Source organism: Dissoconium aciculare (assembly GCF_010015565.1).
Source record: "Dissoconium aciculare CBS 342.82 unplaced genomic scaffold K489scaffold_2, whole genome shotgun sequence".
In the NCBI taxonomy this organism is placed as follows: domain Eukaryota; kingdom Fungi; phylum Ascomycota; class Dothideomycetes; order Mycosphaerellales; family Dissoconiaceae; genus Dissoconium; species Dissoconium aciculare.
Window position 1 is genome coordinate 120,338 of NW_022984952.1, and position 17,956 is coordinate 138,293.

General features: G+C 52.6%; 7 protein-coding genes across 7 annotated transcripts; 5 read left to right on the forward strand and 2 right to left on the reverse strand.

The window, feature by feature from the left end:
* Positions 1 to 469: 469 nt before the first annotated feature.
* On the forward strand, positions 470 to 1,429 carry K489DRAFT_406629 (uncharacterized protein; the record flags this gene model as incomplete). The annotated part of the gene is made up of 1 exon (XM_033607276.1): positions 470 to 1,429. One exon carries the CDS (start codon positions 470 to 472, stop codon positions 1,427 to 1,429), a length of 960 nt encoding a protein of 319 aa, XP_033462841.1.
* A 193-nt stretch (positions 1,430 to 1,622) lies between these two features.
* K489DRAFT_376190 (uncharacterized protein) lies at positions 1,623 to 2,992 on the forward strand. The gene has a single exon (XM_033603864.1). It carries the CDS (start codon positions 2,099 to 2,101, stop codon positions 2,729 to 2,731), a length of 633 nt encoding a protein of 210 aa, XP_033462842.1. The 5' UTR covers positions 1,623 to 2,098; the 3' UTR covers positions 2,732 to 2,992.
* Positions 2,993 to 3,848: 856 nt separating this feature from the next.
* Positions 3,849 to 6,814, forward strand: K489DRAFT_331241 (uncharacterized protein). The gene is made up of 8 exons (XM_033602135.1): positions 3,849 to 5,272; positions 5,330 to 5,350; positions 5,409 to 5,497; positions 5,644 to 5,671; positions 5,731 to 5,812; positions 5,874 to 5,979; positions 6,035 to 6,102; positions 6,163 to 6,814. The coding sequence occupies exons 1-8, from the start codon at positions 4,197 to 4,199 to the stop codon at positions 6,487 to 6,489; spliced, it is 1,797 nt and encodes a 598-aa protein (XP_033462843.1). The 5' UTR covers positions 3,849 to 4,196; the 3' UTR covers positions 6,490 to 6,814.
* Positions 6,815 to 6,942: 128 nt separating this feature from the next.
* On the forward strand, positions 6,943 to 9,311 carry K489DRAFT_376193 (glycoside hydrolase family 13 protein). The gene is made up of 4 exons (XM_033603865.1): positions 6,943 to 7,268; positions 7,334 to 7,883; positions 7,937 to 8,267; positions 8,321 to 9,311. Exons 1-4 carry the CDS (start codon positions 7,121 to 7,123, stop codon positions 9,209 to 9,211), a joined length of 1,920 nt encoding a protein of 639 aa, XP_033462844.1. The 5' UTR covers positions 6,943 to 7,120; the 3' UTR covers positions 9,212 to 9,311.
* Positions 9,312 to 9,573: 262 nt separating this feature from the next.
* K489DRAFT_376195 (uncharacterized protein) lies at positions 9,574 to 10,729 on the reverse strand. Its single transcript, XM_033603866.1, has one exon. The coding sequence runs from the start codon at positions 10,559 to 10,561 to the stop codon at positions 9,743 to 9,745; it is 819 nt and encodes a 272-aa protein (XP_033462845.1). The 5' UTR covers positions 10,562 to 10,729; the 3' UTR covers positions 9,574 to 9,742.
* A 284-nt stretch (positions 10,730 to 11,013) lies between these two features.
* K489DRAFT_311730 (uncharacterized protein) lies at positions 11,014 to 13,319 on the reverse strand (the record flags this gene model as incomplete). The annotated part of the gene is made up of 2 exons (XM_033600804.1): positions 11,014 to 12,945; positions 13,050 to 13,319. The coding sequence occupies 2 exons, from the start codon at positions 13,317 to 13,319 to the stop codon at positions 11,014 to 11,016; spliced, it is 2,202 nt and encodes a 733-aa protein (XP_033462846.1).
* Positions 13,320 to 16,778: 3,459 nt separating this feature from the next.
* K489DRAFT_99007 (uncharacterized protein) lies at positions 16,779 to 17,846 on the forward strand. Its single transcript, XM_033609109.1, has 2 exons — positions 16,779 to 17,269; positions 17,320 to 17,846. The coding sequence occupies exons 1-2, from the start codon at positions 16,879 to 16,881 to the stop codon at positions 17,439 to 17,441; spliced, it is 513 nt and encodes a 170-aa protein (XP_033462847.1). The 5' UTR covers positions 16,779 to 16,878; the 3' UTR covers positions 17,442 to 17,846.
* The last annotated feature ends 110 nt before the right edge of the window (positions 17,847 to 17,956 follow it).

Below are 17,956 nucleotides of genomic sequence, written 5' to 3' on the forward strand. Positions count from 1 at the left end.
AACTGGCCAAAAGCACCTTTGGTCCATGGCGACCCGCCGGGGACATCACTTCTTGTGCAACATTTCCAGGCCCCTAAATCAATGTACGTTTCGAGAGAAACGTTCTCAAATATTACTTTTATGGTATGATTGGCGTGAACAGTCGGGCTGAATGATGAGATATGGTCTTAGCCATGACGGTCGAGTTGTTGTAACAACGCGGTCGGTCCTCATTTGTATCTTGCGCTGATGCGAAAGTACGATCAATTCATGCAGATGTTCTTCAGCCTCAAGAGGGGTTCCGGGACGCCACCAGAAGGATGAATCCAAGATCACCATGATGATCATGTTCCCCTCAGATAGCGCTGACATGCAGCATGCATTGAGCGACATTGGAGCGAAATACGAACTGCAAGAATGTTCTTAAAGGATGAATTGTCCAACGAATGACTTTTCTCCAAGTTTGTTGGACAAAGCTCGAGTCTTCACGATGCGCGGGTTCACGTACGCAGTGCTTCTCGCCAGCGCGTCTGGCACAGCGTATGCTACAATCCCAGCATTGGGTGTCTTATTGTCACCTGTGCTGAATGGACTGCCATCGGCCACGCAGCAGATACCGTCGAGTGCTGCTCTGCTACCCGCGACATCATGCGCATCCGGCAAAGTTGTCCCGTTGGCTTCAGCACTCTCGACATGTGCACCCGCCAGATCTTACTGCGCGAGCCTCTATACCCAGTCAGTGTATTCTACCGGAATACAATTCGAGTATGTAACCTCGACGGCAATCAAAACCGTCACTCCATGCGCCGTGGCGGGTGGCAACAAGAGCTCTCGACCCACGAGCTTTAGCACCCGCCATGGTCCCATAACCATCACCACGGTCAAGAATTCGGCCAGCAAACCTACCACTACCATATCGCCAGACAACGCTTTCTCTGCTCTCAAGAAACTCCCATCCAACTGCAGATCCTCAATCTGCGCTTCGCTCGCCGGCACGGCCACCGTGACCACCACCGTGATCGCCCCAACCGTCAAATACGTCCCGCCGACCAATACGTACAAACCCATCACCTGCGGCGCGCAAGAATTATGCGATAATTCGGGCACCAATATCGCCTTCTGCAGGCCAAAGCCCGGCCTCAACACCTGCGAGCCAGCCGTCGAGCTCGGCAAAGTGCCAACGTGCAAATCGACAAACGGCTGCACGGGAGGTTGCTACCATGTTCCTGTGCCAGGGACCACCTCCGCATCCCCGCTAGACTATGACGCAAATCCGCAATATTATTTTGATGGTCTCTGTGCGAAGACTCCGGCAAATTCCACTGCGCCTGTCACGTCGTTGCCGATCTGCAACAGCGATCGGGATTGTGGCAGCGGTGAACTATGCGTGTTGGTTGCGCTCATCGAGTACAATTTCAGATGTGTCAAGGCAGCGTCGGAGCTTTGCTGAGTTGGAAAATGAGCTTCATGACTACGTGAGAAAAGTGAGTCTGATGTCAACGACTTATGAAGACTTGAGGCAGCAGATATGAAAAGTAAAGTTTTCGAGCGCAATGTAGACAGAGACGGAAATGAACTCCAGCGGCATTCCAGGGTGGGCTGCTTACTACACAAATTGGTTCAGCGACTTGTCATATGAACGACTCCGTCGCGTTGATCAAGCACTGTGTTCATTATACTATCGACGTGTTCGGTCGCCATCTAGCGGATTGCCATTGCCATCGAGTTCACAGACTGTCATCCAGGCGGGATCTGCTCGCAACACATTTGTTACAGCGACAAATCCGGAGACCGAAGCATCGTCATCCCTCCCGCGCTCAATGGAGGCGACAGCAGTGGGACCATCTACTTTGGTTATCTCTTCCGAAACCCCTTTCAAGATGTGAACACGACAACATCAACGTTTCCGAGGAATATTATCGCGTTCGGGAGGATGATCGACAAAGCTGTGGATCAAGTCACTGTCCTCGCCTGTGTGCCATATGTTGTATCGCTCGTCACGAACGCCACCTTCACGCTTCCCGATCTGCGAATCGACGCCAATCGCTGACCACTGCCCTACAAGGAGACGGCTGTAGTATACATATTTGACGCGTGTCGCCGCAATGGTACCTTTTGCATGGCTTCCGATCCGCTTGCGGGAATTGCTGAAGCTGCAAATATGACGCAACTTCAAAACACCAGCACGACCGAACACACCAACTTCGATGGCTTCTTCTCAGCCCTCGTCTACGGAACCAGGGGCATCCCTGCCTCGCGACTCAGCGGGACCGAAAACGCCGCCCGCCTCCAGAGCGCCGTCGAGCATCTCTGGGGCACCGTGATGACTCAATACCTCAACACACTCCGGACCGACGACGTCCCATCGGATACGCCGAGAGTCCTCGGCTCGACCACCATCCCTCAGGAGTGCCTGAAGCAGAGCGAAACTTCGACGCGCATTCTACAAGGCTTGCTCGGGCTGATCCCGCTGTGCATGCTTGCGTCGTTTCCGTTCCTGACGATGCGGAAGCTGCTGCCGCAGAACCCCAGCAGTATCGCCGCCGTGGCGAGCCTCGTCGCGGGGTCCGAGCTGCTCGCGATGCTGCCCCCGGATGCGTGGAGACGGTCTGAGATGGAGTTGGAAGCGGAAGTCTTGGAGGGTTATTTGTTCAGTCTGGGATGGTGGAAGGATGATGGGGATGTGGTCGGGATGTCGAGAAGGCAGGCTGAGGTTTTGACCGTCCTCTCGGACTACAATATTAGGTGTTGATTATGGGATGATTCAAGTGCCTGGATTCTAGTCCGCGAGCGCCGACTAATAATTCCTCTGCTTCCGGATCGAGCACCGTCTGTTTTAGCTCTCTGCAGAGGAGTCATGTTCCATCTTCCCAAGGCTGTTAAGTGCTGCACGAGCCCTGACGCCATCGCATGTTGTCGGAAGGTTGGTTGCAGCCTAAGGCGAACCCTGACCCCAGTCTTGTTCACGGGTGCCACTGCTCATATCAGTGGGTACACTGTGTCCACGTCGCTTGATGTCCGGGAGCAGTTTGGCGGCGATATTTGCCATCATTCTATTATCCCCAAACCCAACCCTAGTGAGTCCTGGTCGGTTGGTGTGTGCATTGGCCAAATCGGACGGGACGCTCCGATGACTGGTTTTACACATCAAGATTATTCCGCTTCCCTATGCTGCACGTTCTATACGCGTTCACAACACCGACTGTAAACACTTCATTTTACTCATCATAGACTTAGAATTGCACTACATTAGTCTATGCTAAGCTTGGCAGGATACTTTGCATCTTCAGAAATGATGCGGAACATGTGCGATGTCGAGCATTCTTAGCTCGTTTCAATTGAACGATCAGAGCTCACCATCCGATTCACTAGACCTCTATCACATATGGACCAATGCGAGTATACCTTCACAATATAGATTTGAGTACAGTGCAACCACAATCACCGTTGAATCTAACAATGGGGTGGGCAATGCCGACCTGTTCTTTCGGTCGGCAAAGCTTGCGCCGAGGGTGTGCTTGGCAAAGGCTTGAGAAGGCATAGCATACCCGGGTTTCATCAGGCGGACGTGCTTGATTCCGGATACCAAGACTCCTCGCCTGCCATTTAGAGAACTCACAGCGTAATAACAGTTGGAGGGTAGCATGGCGAGGTAGCAACGTGTCCAGCTAGGATACCACTATGAGCCTTAATTACCAATTCGGGGACAAACTTGCGCGGCCTGTCATAATTCAGCTCGGTTGTCCCGCTGATAGGATTCCACCGGCCGGTGCGGTATTATTACATCATCGTCCCACGAATTATCAGGCCCAAAGTATATCTCACCTCGCGTGCCGCACCGCCGATCACCTTCTATGCGTCGACGAATGATCGGACCGAAGGAGACATTCGAGAAGGTGGCTTATCACCCGGATTACGCTTTCTTCCCATCCATGCGCAAGCGTGGCATGGGAAGTGATTGATGCCCGCGTGATGTTACCTTTCGGAGGAACACCTGGGCGAGCACAACATTTCACCCATATCCCTTCTCAGCGCTATCTCCGAATGTCCTTCCAACCAGATGTAGATCAGATCATTCATACTTCGTCTTCAAGATATAATCTTTGACGCCGTCAACTTCTAGCGACTGCGTTTATCGCGATCTAAACTTCCACGTCTTACATGCGCTAGAACCTTTTCCTCTACAGAACTGTGAGCTCGGGATATCAAAGCTCAACATGGCCACCCAAAATCCGGGCGGCAACCTCGGTGGTCCGCCCAACATTCCCGTCGCCGACGAGCCAGGTTCCGCCTCACGCAAAGCTTCCACCGCCGGAGCTGTCAACACCCATGGTCACAACACAATCTATCTCGACACGAGCGTGACGTTCGAGGCGTACCATTTCTGGGCCGAGCGCGCGCGCGAGGAAGAAAAGCACTTCGAAACGGTCGGAGCAACCACTCAGATCAAAGAAGTATTTTCGCGCGCCGAGAAAAAAAAGAAGCAACAGCAGCAGGCGATTGACGCTGCGCCTACAAACGCTGTCGAAAAATCCACCTCGTCGCCTAATGCCGACAACGAATCGGATTCGCGCTTCGGAGTCACCACCAGCGAGTGGGAACATGCAAACCGTGCCGCGCGCACCGCGACATGGGTCTCCATCTTCTACCTCATCGCGACCGATATTCTCGGGCCCTATTCTGTCCCATGGTCACTAGCACAGATGGGTCTCGGACCTGGCATCACTTTATATGTGGTTTTCGCAGGTTTCGCGGCCTACTCAGGTTTCCAGCTTTGGTGGCAATTCACCGGGCTCGACTCGCCCAAATATCCTCTGCGCAACTATGGAGATCTCGGATTCCGTGTCTACGGAAATTGGGCACGCCAGCTCATCAATGTGCTCCAGAGCTGCCAATTCTTCCTCAACGTGACCTTGCTCATCGTTAGTAAAGGACAGGGGTTGGCACAAATGGCTCGAGGCGCGAACCGGCAAGGATTTCTCTGCTTTGTGGTTGCTCAGCTCATTTTCATGCTGCTGGGCTTCTTACTTGGCCAGATTCGGACGCTCCAGCGCCTTGGTTTCCTTGCCAATGTGGCGGTGTGGTTGAACATTTTTGTTATCATTATGTCTATGGTCGTCATTCCTGTCTATGGACCTAATGAAGAAGCTGCAGCCGCCCAATCTGGTGTGGCTATCGGAGAGGCTATCCGAGTTGCGAGTTACTGGCCAGAAGGCTCGGGTGTGACGGATCGCATTAATGGTCTGATGAATGCGGTATATGCGTACGGTGGAGCCACGTTATTTGTCGAGCTGTGAGTATGGTCATACTATGCCCTACTAGACCTTTGCTGACATTCATGTTTTTCCAGGATGGCCGAGATGAGACGACCGTAAGTGAACGTTGCTTTTCAATTTGTCTTTAGGATTCTGCTGACACTGCGAATGCAGAATGGACTTCTACAAGGGTTTCATCTGTGCGCAAGTCTTCATTTTCGTCGTGTATATCACGATGGGAATTGTGGTCTACTCATTCCAAGGTACGATCTTTGACAACTTGAGCAGCCGGCCACGATTGCTGGCAACTTGTCAGAATCTCTTCGGCCGCAGGCTGGTGATGAGTTCATGCGGCAATGACAAAACCCTCGGATTATCCGTTTGCTGACATTGAGATTCTCTTTTGCAGGCCAATACACCTTCAACCCTGTATATCAGTAAGTCGTTACCTCGCAGATGTACAGATGCACATTCATCTTACTAATCGACTCTACAGGGGTATCCCAAATGCTGCATACGCATGGCAGACCGTCGGAAATGCCGTCGTCTTGATCAGTGGATTGATCGCTGCTTTATTGGTACGTTCACCCGTCATTCTGTCGCAAAATATTCACCCAACTCACATATCGATTCCTCCAGTACGGAAACATCGGTATCAAGGTCTTCTACGCGGCCGTGCTCCGTGATGTCTTCCGCTTCCCGCCGCTCGAAACCAGGACAGGAAAGATCACCTGGATCTTCATGGGTAAGTTTGCAATAACCAAGAAACATGAAGGCGAGTTGATACTAACAGCATTCAGTACCGATTTACTGGGCCTGTGCCTTTGTCATAGCCGCTGCCGTCCCACAAATCAGCCAGCTTGGAGCAGTAAGTCCCCTCTCGCCCGAAAAGAAAATTCGCCTTATGTATGAATTAACAATCCTCAAGTTCGTCGGCGCCGCCTTCATCCTCCAATTCTCCTACACCTTCCCGCCGATCCTGCAAGTCGGCTACAACGTCCAACGCGACGCCATCCTCCCCGAAGAGGTCTTCGACCCGGCCACCGGCCAATCCCGACGCGTCGATGGTGGTCTCAGACGTATTTTGCGCGGATTCTCTAAGCAACTTTTCCGAAATACGTTTGATTCCTTGTATTTCATCTGTGCGCTTGCCACGGCCGGTTTGGGCATGTATGCAGCGATCATTGGCATGACGGAGGGTTTTTCGAAGGGCACGGTGAGGAGTTTCTCTTGTCAAAGCCCAACGGGGAGTTAGAGGGTGCTTTTCTTTGGGAGGTTGGATAAGATGGGTGGTAGATGGCATTTTGGGATATATGATGATGCGATTTGATATCTTATTATTTACATCCTTGGATGATTGCTCCTATTCTTTAAAGAGAAATCGTTCGTGCTCAACAACTTCACGATCGCGGCAGTCCTCACACCATGGCGACTACATCAGCACTTTAATTGAGCGGCGCGCTAAAGTAGCATGGAGAGGAGGCATGTGCCACTCCACGCCAACGAAAATGGGAATGACCGTATTACTCTGCCTTGAAATTCCTCTCAGACCGACAATACCTAGGTAGTAATCAATCGAGATTCATTCATCACTGTATGATAACCCCAGGGTCGTCGTTCGACTGGAATCAATGTCCGTTCGGGATTGCATATCGCCCCACTGTGTGCACCAAGCCCCGCGTCACACACGTCATGTCCTGTCATGTCCTGCACAACGCGCGCACACGTTTCCAAGATAGCCAGGAGCGATGTTCATCGATCCCCGAGGCGCTACAACTGGTAGATTTCGTTCGTTTGTTCGTCCTTGAAAGATTGATCTTCCTTGAATCTTATATACGGAAGGTTCTGAAAGTTCCTTGGAGCCATATCAATAAATTGAAGCAGAGATGTCGACTCAGCGAGCGTATTGGAAAGAGAGTGTCGTGTATCAAGTATATCCTGCTTCCTTCCTCTCCACGGGTTCGGGGTCTCAGCCGGGATGGGGAGATATCAAGGGAATCACTTCAAAGCTTGACTACCTCAAAGACCTCGGCGGTAAGCAGCAAAGAATCAATCTACAGAACGCCTTCGCTGACATGACCATCGATATTGTTATGAAGTGGACATCGTCTGGTCTTCCCCTTTCTTCAAGAGCCCTCAAGTCGATCTCGGCTACGATATCTCCGACTACAAAGACATCGACCCACGATATGGTACCCTCGCAGACGTCGACGAGCTCATTGCGGGCCTCAAACAACGAGACATGAAACTCATGATCGATCTCGTCGTAAATCATACTTCTGATCAACACGCCTGGTTTCAAGAATCACGTTCCTCTCAAACGAACCCAAAGAGATCCTGGTACCACTGGCAACCTGCCAAGACTGATGCGGACGGCAATCGTGTCCCACCGAATAATTGGGCGATGCAGTTGGGTGAAGCGCATTCGGCGTGGACGTGGGATGAGAGTACTCAGGAGTACTATCTGTCTCTTTTTACGCCGGAACAGCCGGATTTGAACTGGGAGAATCCGGATGTGCGAGCTGCAGTACATGATGTATTGAGATTCTGGCTCGATCGTGGTGCTTGCGGGTTCCGAATGGATGTGATTAATCACATCTCAAAGGAGCCGGGATACCCTGATGCGAGAGTCATATATCCTGACAGCCGGTGAGAAGAAAACAAACACACCAAAATTGAGGTCATCACTGATGATGGTACAGGTACCAGCCAGGACACGAGCACTACGCCAACGGTCCTCGACTCCATGAGTTCTTGCAAGAGATTAACGCAAAGGTCCTCTCCAAGTATGATTCGATGACCGTCGGAGAGATGCCCTTCGCTCGCGACACGACGGAGATTTTAAAGGTCATTGCCGCTGATCGGAAAGAAATCAATATGATTTTTATCTTCGACATTGTTAATGTCGACGACGATCCCTTCCGATTCTCCCTGAAGCAGTGGAAGCCCAAAGATGTCGCCACGATCATATCGAAATGGCAGACCGATCTCGTGCAGGGTGGTGGATGGCCTTCGATCTTCCTCGAGAATCACGTACGGTAGTCATTCCCATACTTGGATCTTGCTGAGATCTGACAAAACCACAGGACCATCCTCGCTCGGTAACCCGCTTCACAGATGACTCTCCGCGTTACCGAGACCTCGGCGCCAAACTCCTCGCCCTCATGCAGACCACTCTCGGTGGCACGCTCTACCTCTACCAGGGCGAAGAAGTCGGCATGAAGAACTTCCCACTCTCCTGGGATGCCTCTGAATACAAGGACATCGAGACAGTCAACTATTGGAAGAAGATGCAAGACCTTTCCGGCGGGGACGAGTCCAAAATGGTCGAAGCCAAACGCATCATTCAGCGTAAAGCTCGCGACCATGCACGCACACCGGTACAATGGAGCGATGGGCCGAATGCGGGATTTTGTCCCGAGAATGTGACGCCGTGGATGAGGGTGAATGATGATTGCAAAGAGGTCAATGTTGCAGCACAAGCCCCTGGGCATCAGAACACTTTGAAAGACGCCTCCAAGGAACAAGGTGGCGGACTGAAGTCATCTATCTCAAAAGCAGCACAGAAGATGGCTGACAACTTCGCTCCTGTCGGCAGCAGCCTAGGCCCAGTAGTGCCCACACACAGCATGCCGATCCCTTCCTCTGAAGGCGAGCCTCTCTCAGTCTGGCAATTCTGGCAACGCGGTCTGGCGAATCGCAAGGCGCACAAGGACGTCTTCGTGTATGGCACATTCGAGGCTTTGAATGTGAGCAACGAGGACGTCTTTGCATATCGTCGCGTGGGAGAGAAAGAGGCTTTTGTGGTTTTGCTGAACTTCACGGGCGAGACGGTCAGCCTGGACTTGCCGGAGAAGCCTGCGAAGACATCGAAATGGGTGATCAGTAATTATGCTGAGGGTCCCACGGATCGGGCGCTTCAAGGGAAGATTACGCTGAAGCCCTGGGAGGGACTCTTGGGTACTGCGGCTGTTTAGTTCATGCTTCGTGTAGATATGGTATAAGTACATGATGATTAGAATTCCCGGACACCTCGCTGCATCCTGGCTCCGGTTGAACATATATCAATTGAGTGATGCCGTCGGAGGATAGATCCCATCGGGTTTGTTCAGCATTGCTTTGAGATAGACCACGTCCCAAGCTTGTGTAAGATCTTTGACCTTGCTCGGGTCCGCTTTCGGGTCGAGACGAGCGTAGAATGTAGTCAAGACATGTATCAATGACACTTTCACCGAACCCTTGAAGTCATGCTGATACGACGTAAGTCGTTCTTCTGATACACTTGGATCCACTGCCCAGATCCAGCCTGCTTTGGGCAGTGACTCCTTCGCAGAACGAATGGCTTGAGCATCAACGTAGAGGAAAGCATCCCTGCTGATTCCAGGCGATAATGCATCATCGCCTTCCTTGTCGCAGAGCACTCGGAAATTCCTAGGAATAGAAAGTTCAGTCCATGGTCTCCAAACGCAAAACTCAAACGAGACAAAAAAAAAGAACATCACCAAAACTCACTCGCACAACTTCTCCACATTCGCTCCCTTCAAACTCTCCTCCTCAACCCACACAATCTTCCACTTCCCCTGCAACCTCTCCGGCATCTTCGCCAACCATACCGCGGTGTTGACCGCATCCTCAATCTGCTCCGTGAACCTCTTCCAAGCCTTCTCATCGCCAAAGTCCGTCCTAAACGCCACAAAGCCCCACTCCACCTTCCCGGCGTCCTTGACTCGCTCAAGAATGCCCTCGACCCAAGGCAATTTATTAGCGTTCCGGATATTCATCACGTCGAAACTTGCATCCAGTTTCCCTCGAGCCTGAAACACAGCCTCATTGATGGCCTCGACGCGTTTGACCGCGCGACTCTCCGCCACGCGATCCCGCGGCGTGAGCGCATTCGCCATGGCGCCCAGCCTCAACAGTTTGAGATCGCGCGGCCAGCGGATGATGTTGCTCGGCGCATCCCACCGGCCCTTCGTATCGCGGAAGGAGTACCCGCTGCGCAGGATCTGGCATTCCTGCTGCGAGAGGGCCTCGGGGGAGTCGATGGCTTTGTCGATGAGGGCGTCGAGGGTCAGACCGCATTTCTCTTCGCAGAGGGCGTTGGTCTCGGGGAGGGGGTGTCTTGACAGGGCTTTGAGGCGGTCTTCGTCGGTGAGGGTTTCGGGGTTTTCGACGAGGCGGGTCCAGAAGGTTATGATCTCCGCCGGGGGCTGGAGGATGCTATCTTCGGTGCTGTTGTTGTTGTTGTTGTTGCCTGTGCGGCCGGGCACGAATTGGGTTGCGGACCCGGGGACAAATTTACTTGGGATGGATTCTTTGAATAACATTATAGAGATGTCTTGCGGCGAGGTGCTTTATTACTTGATACTTGGTGACTTGATGTGATGTTGGACCCTTTTGCACAGCAGCAGCTGGCGGGGGTGGGATAGGTCCCGCTAGCCATTGGACTTAAAGGGGCGTGTCATTTATCTAATGACCGATGGGTATTTGAGCATGGATATTTTGCACATTTCGTGGCGATGATCAATGAGCTGTACAACCTTGTTGGGATGCAGCGGCAGATGTTGATAAGCACGATGCTCCAATCACGAAGACCCAAACCATAATTTCTAGCCGGACAGGCAACTACGAAACCAAGATGTCGATGATCATCGTGATGGAGACAACGGAATCGGAACTTTTCAAAACATTATCTCAGACCTAAAAATAAATAGAAATCTTCTTTCGATGTTCCACATTCTCGGTCCGAGATTCTCCTCCCACGACAGATTTTCCAAATTTAATTCTCCGGCATCGCATACCAAAACTCCTCTCCCTCCAGACCATCCCGACTAGGGACCTCGCGGACCTTGAACTTGCCAGCCTGGTTCTCACTGATTTCCACATCCGCTTTACCGCCTGCGGAATTAACACTCTCCAGACCCTCCCAATCGACATCCTCCCACCTCAGATTCAGAATCCGGAGGCGGACGCCCCAATCCTCCATCATGCTGACGAGGTCGGTGGTTTCTTTCGTCATGGGCGCTTGGCCGAGGAGCATGAGGAGGCCGTCTAGCCATTCGCTCGCGAGGTGGGCGGTGGGCGGGTGGAGGTCGAGCAGCGGACGCTCAATGCTATCGCCGGGTTGGCCGGTGGTGCCAAGGATGGTGAGTTTGGTGTCCGGATATGGCGCTGCTGCGGCGCCACGGAGAGTCTCGGAGCTGTCCCGTATGCGGGAGGCGACGGTGCTGATGCTCGCGCGGACGGGGTTGGAGTCGGTGAAGGAGGCGGCGAGGCTGCTGTGGCCGTTGGTGAGGCCGTTGGCGTTGGAGGTGACGTTGGAGGTGACGCTGGTGACGGCGTCGAGGTCGATCTTTTCGGGAAGTTGTTCTAGCGGGAGGGGTTCATCGCTGGTACCTTTGGCGGCGAAGGTTTGGTGATGGAGCCAGCGGCGTTGAGGACTGAGGCGGACGTATCGCCATGCGCTAGGACCACCAGCAGGAGCGGTAGGGAACCATGCACCGGCAAGCAGACAGCGGATTCGTTGCTCCTTCATGAACAGCAGGCTTTCGCTGTGCAGTTGCTCGCGGACTTGCACGAGATGAGGACCCCAGGCGTCTTGGTAGACCTCGTCGAGGTTCTCCATCTGCCAGCTACGTGCCGAAGAGAGCGATGCGACGCGGAGGTCCTCTTCAACAGTAGCAATCTCCGTCTTACGATCAACTAAGCCGAGTGTGCGTTCAGTGACAATCCGGACAAGTTCCTCAATTTTATAATAGTCTTCTTGTTCTGCGCCAGCATCTTTCCACAATCGCAGGAAGGTGTTGAGCGCGGCAGTATGCAGACGTCCCCATTGTAGGAGAAGCGGCTTGTAGAGGCGATCGACATCGACGTCAAGGTCGACTGAAACAGGTGCATCGGGATCCGCCGCGTCAATCTCGAAGTGCTCGTAGAGGATCATTGTGACGCTCAGAGAGGCATGGGCGACAGGGCAGCGTTTCTCCTTTGGCTGCATGGATTGCTCCAGCAGAGTCTTCTGGTAGGTATCCTCATTCCGACGACAGTAATCTACAAGATCCATGATGCCGAGGTATCCCGTCTCGTCAAACTCCCAAGCAGGCGACTCCGTCTCGAAACCTAATCGTCTCCACTTTTCGGGGTGGTGTTTGCGAGGTTTGGCCTCGGGGTTCTTTGGGTCGACCGGCGGAGGAACATACGGCTCCGGTTTGCTAAGCAAGTGAATAGTTTTGAGCGCCCGTTTGTGTTCTGAAAGTTCCACGTTCACTGCAACCTCTTTCCATTTGCGTAGTAGGACTTTGGTGAGGGATTGAAACTCGAGAATCGCCGTTGCCAATGTGCTGTCGATGTCGCTAGCAGCCTCTCCACGCATCAGCAAGCCCACGCTGCCAATGACCCCCAAATCTTGCAGGCGTTTGATAAACTTGGGCCATTCGTGCTCGCCTCCCTGTGCGACTGCATCGCGCATCAAGGCATTGACAAGTTGTAAAGCGTTGGCGCAGAGAGTGTGGTCAGAGGCGCTTAGGCGCTGTACGAGCGACTCCAGGAAGTCGGGATGCTTGTCAAGAGCAGGCTTGATAGCTTTGAGGCCATGTTCGGCGGCATGTTCGCTGTTGTTGCTGGTGGGCGGTGGACGAGAGACGACATGTACGAGTAACGACAGCGCATTGCGGACGAGGTTAACCAGTGGGTGAGAGATGGCAAGCGAGACGACCTGGGAAAACGCAATCTCGTCAGCGATCGACCTTAATAATTGATCCATCTCATCTGCCTCTTCCATGTCGGCCATGACCCTCTCGGCATCTCAAGATAACATACCGTCTCCAAAATCTCCTCATCGCAAACCTCCCAGGCGAGGCCTTGATCCAAGAGGACATTCAAACTCCCGAGCGCATATGCCTGGGTGTTGCCGGTCGTGTCCAGCACGGCCTGTCGCAAGGGTTCCAGCCCATCGACGCGAATGAAGATGTCGGAGAACTCGGGATCGACGAGGAGGGATTGTAGACGAAAGACGGCGTATTTCTGTGAGCTTTCATTCTCGGACATGAGCCCGGCGATGAGCATCGCGACATCCGGAGGGTCCTCCATGGCGGTGATTGACGGTGGTGATCGGCGAAGTGGTACGAGGAAACGGTCGCTTGAATGGATAGTGGGGATGTTTTCTCGTCAGTGCGACGGGCGTTTGTATGCGCCGCAGTCTCGTCGTGGGTGCGGTCTATATTCTGCAGGCGATTCCCATGTGAGAGTTGTGGGAATAGCAGAGATGCTGAAAGAGATGTTGTGGTTGCTGTCCGATGTTTGGTCGCAAGCGGCAATGATGGGGTACAAGCTTTGGTTGGCCGTTTGGTGGTGTGGTATAGCGGAACTGGGGGAAATTTGGTCGTTCCTCGGCTGATTCGGTGGTCGAGAAGCCGCGTTCAACACCAAGGTGCACTGTCAGTGTGATCCTGCAGTCCAGTACTGTCGCGACCAATGGCGGTATCGTTTGCGCCGACAATCAGCTTCGTGTGCGCAACACCTCGCACACACTCCTTCTGTGTCTGTGATCCCCTGGTGGAGGAGAGATCAGTTGTTCAGATGCTGAAGTTGCCCTTTTCGCTGACGATCTGAGAGACACGACAGATGCAGATGAATAATAAAATCGAAAAAAGAAAGCGAATATGCCGGAACATGATTCTCAAAGGGAATGTAAAAGACTGTGGTTATAGTGAAGCATTCATCTAGAAAGGATAACGAATAATGTAAATGTTGAGGGAGAAAGTGAACGAGATGTATGTTGAATATGCTGACAGGTGGGGACAATGCGGGAATTGAGAGTCTCAACAGAAACGCGAAAGTCAAATGGAGAGGAAGAAGCCAGTTCTGTCCAACAAGGTTTTCGAGGTGAAGATGACCGCCGATATGTCGTCGTCGTCGTTGCGCGCGCGCTCTTTCCTTTCCAGTGGTGGAAAACAAGGTGGAACAACAGAAAGAGGAGAAGGGGAAATCTGGGAGAGAGGAAGAAGATGAGGAGACGGACACCGAAGCGTGAATGTGTATGTAGACACACGGCACGGAGTATCGATGGCGAAGACCGAGGAGAGACAGGCAAGACGCCTTCGAATGGGCTGATGGTAATTACGCGCGCGCAGCAGGCAGAAGAACAGGCATGATTACGCTTCAACAACGACAACACATGCAATGCAAGAGGCTGTTAGGCGCAGCAGGACGATCCATAGTTGGTGGTAGTATGTGGAGTTATTGGTAGCTCTGTCGGAGAGGACAGCAGTAATCTGATGAACGCGCATGCGGGTGGGCAGAGGCACATTATAGGCGGGACATCCTCATTACCCACCTGCAGGGCGCAATCCACTGGTCATTGCCCGTTCTGCCGCTATTGGGGAGGCGATCATTCTCCCCTTCTTCATGATCCTCAACGCAGGAGGACGGCACCAGTGAAACCTCATCGTGGAGCGAGATGAGATTTGAGCTGTTTGGCCGATCTCTCGCCTCATCAGTCATGCATTACATGGGCCGTTCGCTCTGAGTTTGACCTTGTCCATTGATGATTAATACTGTGTCACACATGTGAAAGACGACACGTCTGAGAGACGAGGCCTCACCGGCCGAGAGGAGTGCAAAGCGGCGCAGCACTGCCAACAATCACCTGGAAGTCTGAGGCATATACAACCGCTGTACAGTACTATGTATGTCAATGCATATCTAGTGTATCTCCACCTGGCAGTGTTCAGTCGCAGTACCTGTACCAAGGTTTGAGATGCCATCGGCAGCCGAGGAGGCGGTGTCTTCAACTGCAGGGTATCAGCAAGAGATACGCTGTCAGTTTTGTGCTTTGTACTCTACTATATCAATGCTCGCCATGCTGTTAAGTCAAGGATGAGGACGACCGCGGGAAAGATCTCATCCATTTCCTCCCTTCTTGTCCTGCTCCACACGGATCGTCTTTCTCCACATCGGCGGCCACGCGTTCATGGAGTCCTTCTCATTCGGCAGTTTCCGATAGTGCTGAGGAGCTAGGAACGCATCGCCATCATCTACAGTACAACTCGATCGATGGCAATCCCTTGGGACTTCATGATATCGATATGTCATCCAAGGGAAACCTCTCGTGTCTCTGCGGGGATCTCAACTGTCCCAAGACTATCCAGACGTTTATCATTCGGCATCGTTAAAGATCTAACAGAAGAGTGTAAAACCTGCGGCAGATGAAGATCGACCCTGTTGTCAGCATGACCCAAAAAGACATTGATGAGATTAATTCTCAGCCAATAAATCCAGATCGTGGAAGTCAAACGAGCGCCGAAATGGTCGCGAAATTTAGAGTTGTGCTTGGACCTTGGGACCCTTCCTCACGCGAAAGTCTGGTTCTGGCGAACGATCGTCGTCGTTTTGAGGTGCATATCTCGAATAACGCTGTGTCCATGGTTATTGCTACATATTCGAGTTTGATAGTTCGACTGCATCATCATTGTCGTCAGCGGCGGCGATCTAGCATCCGAGAAAGAGGGCAGGAGGAACAGGACTATGACTGGGCTCAGTGTAGTCCACAGCAGGACGCGGTGAATGCTTGATGTGCACATTCCCGTGATTTACAGTGCGTATACGCCGTATATGATTGACCGCTTCCGCAAGCAAGCATACGAGGATCATTGAGCGGCGCAAATATGCCATGGCAGTTGAACAGTGGGCCTGTCCCTGAGGAGGCCTCGCAATAGTGGATGGCCTTTTCTGGACTCTTGATGCGAAACTTGCTTCGTGAGCAAGTAACCTACTCGCATCTTGTTGCTGGATGCGCAACGACTAAAGTGAGGAAATGCTCTGTCATCAAATTAATAATTCGCCAGTCATAAAGTCTTCAAGTCGTGACATTTAGCAGTATTGCTATTACACTATCGTGTCTACTATCTACAGGTGTCTTCTGTCATTTTTCCGGAATGTGGACCTCAGGCACAATAGGGTTGGACCCCATATCCGTTATGCATTTATTATGCACCATGCTCAAATCAGCCTCGGGACAATGACCAAGCAAGCATTCGCCATACAGCAAATGATTGTGCAAGGCGTTCGGTTCACTGGTGCGATGCACCGAGTTATGCTCGCGTGCTCTTCTGTGACGTTGTCTGTCCCGCATTCCAACAGCCGACACTCCCACGCACGTCGGTCGGCCAACATCCCGGTCACGGCATCTCGTAACGACGACGTCGTCATCCCGACCAGTGGAAGGCCGACCATATGTTCATGAGTGATCGCATCTCGCAACAAACACATTGGCTCAACATGTAGTCGCTCCTTCTCATCTTGATCCCCTTCAACTCTACTCTCCGACTTCGGCGTTTATCTGCCTCTGCGATGTACCACATACATACACGGATGCATACATATGTGCGACATCTTACGTAGTTCTCCGCCGATATAAGATCGAACAACACCAAATCTTTTAGTTCTGGAACGATTTCTCGGACTTTATAAAACGCATCTTGAACCTGTCGGAGCGGATCCTCCGGCGTTGCAAGAATCACTGGGATCACTTGGAGTCGCGATCTCTGCAAGTTACAATCTCATCACCATTACCGCCACGAACAATAACTTTCAAGAGACGCCTCAACCAACATAGCAGCAAAGAAGCCAAAATACTCCTCTCGTCACCATGTACTCCATCATGTCCGCCTCATCCCCTCCGCCTCCCTCACCCCTCCTTCTCCTCCCCTTCGAACTCCGCGCCCAAATCTTCCACCACGCCCTCTGCGATCCTCCCCGCCTCGTAACCTTCACCCTCGACCACGTCCAGCAACAATACTACAATTCCGCGACACCGCTAGCTCCCCTCACGCGAGTGAGCCGACAAGTCCGCAGCGAGACGCTGCCACAGTACTTCCACGCCAACACCTTCGTACTCCACACCGAAGACCAGAAATTCTACGACGCGCAAGCCTGGCTGCGGGGCGCAATGGCGCGGAAGTTTCTGGCCGATCTCCGCCGGGTCGAGATCTGGGTGAGGTATATGCCCGCGGGCGGAGCGAGGGGTTCGGCGAGTGGGAGTTGGGGGCTGATCAGTGTTGCTGTGAGTAAGGCGAGGAAGGGAGGGGAGTGGGGTGTGGAGCAGGGCAGTTGTCGGTGGGTCACGGTGACGAGGAAGCCGGTCGATTGGATGGAGGATGGAGGATTTCTCGTCGCGTGGCTGGGAGGCAATTTGGGCAAGTTGAGGGATGAGGAGAGGGTTGGGGCGGAGGAGTGGATTGGGGTTTTGGATGGGTTGAGGGATGATTATTGTCGGAAGAAAATCCACGGAAATAGATGAAGTGGAAGAACGCATTATTGGCAGCGGCGGTCGGGATGAATAGGGGGGTGGTACACGGGCTTCGGTTCTTTGCGCACCGCTGGACACTGAATCACTGCCCGGGCGTAATTGAGCCATTGCCATGCTCAAGATATCGCAAGAACCGCGCTTAAAGCTCTGATCACGGTCATCCACGCGGCCACAACTTCCTGGATCTCGGCGTTTTTCAAGCTATGCTGGGCAAAACTACTCATTTGAGAATCGTCACTCGCAGTGATGGCCAGCTATGGGGTTCGTCAACAAGACCAGCAGGCGACCTGATCATAGGAGTACTTACATCCAGATGGAATTTACTGTCGAGAGTATCTCATGAAATCATGGCCAAGGCGTGTCAGTTGGAGATCGCATCCCATGCGCAGCCAGTCGCTAGAGGCGGAACACTGCAACA